Source organism: Stegastes partitus, unplaced genomic scaffold, assembly GCF_000690725.1.
Source record: "Stegastes partitus isolate 25-593 unplaced genomic scaffold, Stegastes_partitus-1.0.2 Scaffold2350, whole genome shotgun sequence".
NCBI classification, from domain to species: domain Eukaryota; kingdom Metazoa; phylum Chordata; class Actinopteri; family Pomacentridae; genus Stegastes; species Stegastes partitus.
In genome coordinates, this window is record NW_007580081.1 from 49,278 (window position 1) to 55,983 (window position 6,706).

Here is a 6,706-nt window from a genome sequence, read left to right on the forward strand (position 1 = left end):
CGCACGAATCCTCCCCCAGCGGTGCCATTGGCTCCCGGTGCCAGGCACCACTCCTGGACAAACAGGTTCCGAGTCGAAATTCAAGTATTTCATGTTGATTTTTCATTTTTCTCGCTGTAATTTTGCACTTGGCATTTCGTGATTGGACGCAGGGGGAGTTTTGGGGAGGTCTTGGAGCTCTTGGCCACCTTAAAAGCAGGTGATGTGAGGGGCTGAGAGGACTTCAGCTCTCACCTGTTCAGACGGACTTCAGCTCGCAGCTCCAAGCTTCAAAATGTCCAAAGCGAGAGACTACAGCAGCCAGTCGTACAGCCCGAGCAGCGGCGGACCGGCCAAGAGCCAGCCGAGCGGCAAGGTGGACCCGACGGGCAAGTCCCGCGAGAAGGACGACATGGTGGGACTGAACAACAAGTTCGTCCAGCTCATTGACAAGGTTCGTAGGAGAGTTGTTTTCTTTCTAAAATTATAAATAATTAGTGATGCAATTAATAAGCGCCCCCTGAAAAAAAGCAGCAACTTATTTATGTGTAAATTAATAAATATTCGATTAAAAAGCACTGAAACTGTATTTTATTTATTTTTTTTTTTTTTAATCGTCCGCTTGACCGACAGGGTTTGTAAACAACGTATATTATTACTGTTATATTTTACTTTTTTTCTGTTCTATTTATTAATTAGATAATTATTGATGCTATACATATATGTCATCTTGCAACTATTTATTTATGTGTAAATTCATACACACTCGAATAGAAACCACAGTTTATTTCTTTTAAAAAAAAACAAAATTCTTCCTTCTTTATTACTGCTGGGTATTTATTCTCTCCCTCTCTTTATTTATTTATTTATTTTTAGGATTAAAGTCTCACTCTCTCATTTGAACCCATGCAAACTCTGCAACAAAAGCAGGATTTTAAATACGTGATGAATGAAATGAGGCCTTTTGATAACAATGGACTGTTTGTAAAAACCCGTTTCCTGGAGCAGGTTTTGCTTCTCTGCTCTAAATCTGAGACCTGAGGCCACGAAAAAGCGGCTCCTTCTGCAGGAGGATCATGTGGGACGCCACCTTGTGGAAAGTTAGAAAGTTTCAGGTCTGAAGGGGTCGGAAATGAGCCATTTTACCTCAGTGCGTTTTACTCTGAGGCCTTCAGTAGCATCCTACCTGAAGAAACCACCTCTGAATAGCATCACAACGACACCACGGCGATAAAAACTATTAAAATAACTCAACAAGTCTATTTTCACTGCAGCCGCATACCTCACATCTACTAGAAGCATCACTATTAACCCACTAAAATGACAAATATATCTAGAAATGTAAATATAATTCATTTTACTCACCAAAACTCGTCACTTTTTCTTCCTTGCTTTCCTTAGCAGCGATTCAAACCGTCCGTTGTGAAGGCAGCACGTTTCACTTCCAACATTAAGTCCTTTTCCATCGTCATGGAAGCTAATGCTAAAAGTCTGTCCAGTCTTAGTCCTGGCATAAGTTTTAATTCGCTTTAAGGCTGAGAATGTCCGCTTGCCTAAGTTTAAAAACAGCTATTAATACTTCTGCGATAACGTTTTAGCTTCTGCAGGTCGCTACAGACAGGAACCGCTAGCTTTGGTTAGCTAAAGCTATCTGACCATCCAATCAGAGGGCGTGAAAATGCCGGCGTCATCGCTCACCTGCTAGATGGCCCTGAGATCAACAAGTCGAAATCTGATTGGTTAAAGTAACGAGGCATTTTGGCGCCTGCGCTTTTGAGTCTGAAGGCCTCAGGGCAGATTTCTTTGAACCTGGCAACACATGATGACCATCAATATGATTGGATAAAGGCTCGATTATAAATATACACTACCGGAAGCAGAGACACGCTATGAAATGAAGAGAACAGACTATTGGGAATAATGGAAAAATATTAATGGGAAAATATTTGAAGGAAAATATTTGAATTAATATACTTAATAATTCTATTTAATAATTTGACAAATTCTGATTTTAAAAAAAGGAAAATATTAGTCCAACATGATATATTTTGTGCTGGTATTACTACATTAAATATAATTTTACAATGAAACTTGATGAAAGAATAAATCACCATTTTATTTTTTAATTATTATTATTTTTATGTGGCCATTATGTACAGTTTTGCCTGTTTTTAAGGTTGACTAGCAAAAAAAAAAAAAAAAAAAACTTTTTCTGGGATTTTGCTAGTTAGTATTACCTAATTTAACAAAACTGGGGAAATCTGTAAAAGAAGGAAATTACAATTAAAAACTGTCAAAAAAAAAAAAAAAAAACGAAAGAAAGAAAGCAAGCATATTCCTTCCTGACTGTGTCTGTCTCTGCGACAGGTGAAAAACCTGGAGAACGAGAAGAAGAGGCTGGACACGCAGCTGAAGATCCTGAAGGAGCAGGAGGACTACAAGGGGAAGGTGGACGAGGTGGTGAAGCAGCTTGAGAACGAGCTGGAGCAGCAGATCGAGAACCTGCTCAATGACCAGGAGAAGCTGAAGGCCGAGCTGCTGAAGAACCAGGAGGAGGTGGAGGACACCAAGGACAGGTCAGCAGGTCACAGTGCAGAAACAGCATTTGCTCTCCGAGGTTTTCTTTCACTGTTTTTGTTGTTGTTTGCTTGTTTTCCAATTTTTAAATGTTACAGTATCCACAGTTATTTTTTTCTGCCAGATTTTGACCCTTTTTTTGACAGAATCTTTTATTTTACATCATATGACACAAATGAATTCCTTTAATTTGCTGTTTGTTTCAGGTTTGAGAAGGAGATGAACAAAAAAGCTGAGTTGGAAAATGAGTTTGTCATCACCAAGAAGGTACTGTTGGCTGCTTTTTTATTCATTTAGAAACACAGTAAAAACTCTCTTTAAATTGGCAAATTCCTCAGGATTCAAATCATTTAGTGCATCACATTTAATACACGTTCATTTGTAGATGACAGAAGAGCTTTGGGAATATTTTGGAAGCAAACTCATGCATGTGTGTGTGTTTAATGTGTGCAACAGGACGTGGACGAAGGTCACCTGGAGGCTGTGGATCTGGCTCTGGAGCTGGAGGACCAGATGGGAAAGCTGGACTTCCTGAGAGTCGGCTATGACGAGGTAAACACACATAAACACGAGTTCAGCTCGACAGAAGGAGGATGAAAATAAAAACGATTCTAACTGTTGTCTGGCCCCTGCAGGAGATCAAGGAGCTGGAGTCGCAGGTCCAGAACGAGACGGTCCTGTTACGTGACAACAGCAAGCGTTCTCTGGACATGAACGAGATCATCGAGAACGTCAAGGCTCAGTACGCCAACATGGCCGCCCGCGGCAGGGAGGAGGCCGAGCAGTGGAACCAGAAAAAGGTGAGGAAAAGATCAAAGCTCCTTCAGTGATGACTTCAACATTAAACTGGGAAGGAGAATTATTATTATTAAACCATGTTGTGTGAAGGAAATTTTACATTATTATTGTTTTTTTTAACAATGTAGTAATAGATGCTACAGATTGTAATATGATTCGGTCGTCCCCTCTAGATGGACTCGTTGGTCCTCAATGCAGGACAGCGTGAGCAGGAGGTTCGTGACGTGAAGAGGGACATCTCTGACCTGCTGCGCCTCATCCAGAGACTCACCGGAGACCTGGACACTCTCAAAAGGAAGGTCAGGATCACACAACGCTGAAGAGTTCACACATGTGCAGCCCAGATGATCTTCATCTCTGCTTCTCCCGTTAGGAAGAGGCCCTCAAGAACGAAATCGACAACGTTAGACAAGATGGCGACGAGCACATAGCGAAGGCTCGGAAGCAGATCGTTCAGCTGGAGGAGGCCTTGAAGCGGGCCAAGCAGGACTTGGCCGGACAGATCCGCGAGCACCAAGAGCTGTTGAACCTGAAGCTGGCCCTGGACATCGAGATCGCCACCTACCACAAGCTGCTGGAGGGCGAGGAGCAGAGGTAAGGGATTGCATTGCATCAATATGCACAAGATTTAAAAAAGAATGAATGTATAAATGCTGACACTAACAACTGTTTCTGCTTCATCCCTGAAGAATGAACGAACTTATGCGCAACGGAGGTGAGGAACATTTTATTACCACATCTGGAACCCTTAGAAAATTCTACCCACATGGCTTCTCCCAGTTATACAGCTGCATGTTTGCAGGTGTATTTTTCTGTAGTTCACAAATTCTGGATGATTTAAGCTTCATGCAGCTCATGAAGAGAAAAACAGGAACGATCCAAATCAGTGGTTCCCAGTTTGTTTGGCTTGTGATCCGTCATCACGTCCACTTGTGCCTAGTTTAGTAAAGAAATCTTTTTCTCAAGTGTTTTATGTGAATCATTTTTAGAGATGAAATATGAGGTTTTTCACAACAAAAAAGCAGAAGTGTTTTGTTTGTTTTTTTTAAAAATTTTTGCTAAATTTAGTTTAAAAAAAACAACAAAAAACAGAAGAGGCTGTTTGGCTGAACTGCGGGAAGTGTTTACACAGAACATTTTTCATTTCTTTCCAGTACTGGTAACACCTGTGGTTTTACATGTTGACTCAGTGTTTCCTCAACTTTGGTTAAAACACATTTTCATACAAATTCAACTTTTTTTCTTTTTAATGATTTGTGGAATTATAATAAATACATTTTAGAGTCCTGAGTCATTGTTGTTCTGTTCCCATGGAGGTGCAGGACTTCATATTGCAGTGAAAAATGAGCCAACAGTGAAGAAAAATATGACAGAAGTGAAAAAACAATATCCTGTCCCAACCCCTTGTCGCTATGTTTCGAGCCCTTGCGGGGGCTTTAAGCCTTAAAATGGAAAACACAGATTTAAAATAAAGTATTTTTACAATTTCTACACCAATTTAGCCAGTTAATGTGCAAATGGACATAAACTAATGGTGATTTTATTATTCTGACGTGTTTCCTTGCTTCCGTCACTCGTGGCATCTTAGTTCCTCCCAATGAGGATTTTCAGGATCTCCAGAAACCTCCTTGAGGTGCATTTAAAGGATTGGAAGATCCTCCTATGATGGCAGACGAGGAACGATTTCGTGTCGTGAATTCTCTTTCTGCAGATTCATGGAGGATCTTCCAAACCCTTAAATGCACCTCAAGGAAATGAGGAGGCTTCTGTAGGATCTTAGAGGGAGGAAACACAGATGTATCCTTCCTCTTACGTTCTCTCTCGGATAAGCAAAGATGTAAGGAAGTGATGCGAGTAAGGGAAGCAAGAAGACGTTCACATAATGAAAAGCGTCCTAAAAGTTAGAGTTTTGTTGGAAAGAATTGTGGGAAACATAGAGAAGGTGGAGAGGTACACATACCAAAAGTCTGTCAATTATTTAATTCTCATAGATGCACACTTAAAAACTGATACAAATCCATTTCACACGTACCAGCATTCTCATGCTTCATCCATGTTTTGTGTCCCACTAAAATCAAACCTCTCTTTCGCTCAGATTTCTAAAAAACAAACCAACCAATCCAAGTCCTTGCTTGCACGCAGACGCTCACCTGCTGAACAAGCAACGCCTGACGGAGAAGCCACAGGAATCCATCCCCGTCCCCACGGCAACCACCGACATCCCGGCAACCACCATCATCCCACCAGAGTGCCCCGCCTCCAAGAAGCGCCTGCTGATCCGGGTGGAGGTGGAAGCAGGCAGAGTCGTGTCCGAAAGCTCCCATTACACAGACTGATCCGTCACGCCTCTGCAGCATTACAGTATGTCCGTAAAATGTGAATTAAAAAAACCTCCAAATTTATATTTAATTAAGTTAAATTAAACTATTTCAGTTGCACACAAAAATCATCCCTTTTGTTTTTCTGCTTTCTGGTGGAGCTTCATGGCAGGTTGAGCGTTTTCCTAGAATCAGTGCTTGGATTTGTAGAAGTTTGTTTATGTCCATCGGTGCTTTTGAAAAGGTTTTCCTATCTTTGTTTACATTTGTAAAGACTTCCAGTACATTTTCAAAATCCTTCTTGCAGTTTTTTTTTCTCTCTGACCTTAATAGGAATAGGGCTTTGTCTTTGTAGAACAGGAAATCACCAGTCTAACCCTTCAACGTTTTCCTCAACGGGTTTGTGGTTAAAGGTGGGTTGTTCTGTTGGTCCACATCTTGAATCGAATATCAGGAAGGATGTACACAAAGATGAAGTCTCCTACAGTCACAAAAGTCACATTAAGGATAGGTTTTAATGTTCTGGAAAGAAAAACACGAGTCTGCAAAGGGAAATGTTTGTTTGCAAGCCTTAAATTTCCTGAACTTTGGAGTTGTTCTCTTTCTTAGGTGTTTCTGAACCCTTGAACCAAGTATGTCAAAGTAATCACAACAAATCAGATTACATTACAGATTTTACTGTTACTGGAGCACAATAAATAAATAAAGCAACATGACCAATATGTCTGCTCGCTTTCTTCCACACAAACATACACATGTACAATCATTTCTTGCATCGTTTGACATTTTACAAATTTGCTTTCTTGCAGAAGGTTGGATGAGAAAATTGATTGCAGTGCAGCTAGGGGAATTGTTAGCGTAGCTTAGCATAAAGACCGGAGAGAGATGGAGAAACAGCTCACCTAGTTCAGTCTACTCATTAATGGGCAATTCCAGTTCATTTCGACCATGTTAAATCAATTACATACACTGCTGTCTCACTTCTATCTGTGGACAAGTTGTTGTGGTGTTCATATGTGCAAATAAACACGTAA

The 6,706-nt window shown here is 40.7% G+C and overlaps 1 protein-coding gene across 2 annotated transcripts; it reads left to right on the forward strand.

The window, feature by feature from the left end:
• The first annotated feature begins 224 nt into the window (after positions 1 to 224).
• LOC103374767 (intermediate filament protein ON3-like) lies at positions 225 to 6,394 on the forward strand. Of its 2 annotated transcripts, none has more exons than XM_008304914.1 (9): positions 225 to 433; positions 2,347 to 2,555; positions 2,763 to 2,823; positions 3,013 to 3,108; positions 3,192 to 3,356; positions 3,528 to 3,653; positions 3,728 to 3,948; positions 4,044 to 4,069; positions 5,497 to 6,394. In XM_008304914.1, exons 1-9 carry the CDS (start codon positions 275 to 277, stop codon positions 5,688 to 5,690), a joined length of 1,257 nt encoding a protein of 418 aa, XP_008303136.1. In that variant the 5' UTR covers positions 225 to 274; the 3' UTR covers positions 5,691 to 6,394. The 2 variants fall into 2 exon arrangements, with proteins under 2 accessions (XP_008303136.1, XP_008303135.1); XM_008304913.1 differs by having other exon boundaries at positions 5,450 to 5,533.
• The last annotated feature ends 312 nt before the right edge of the window (positions 6,395 to 6,706 follow it).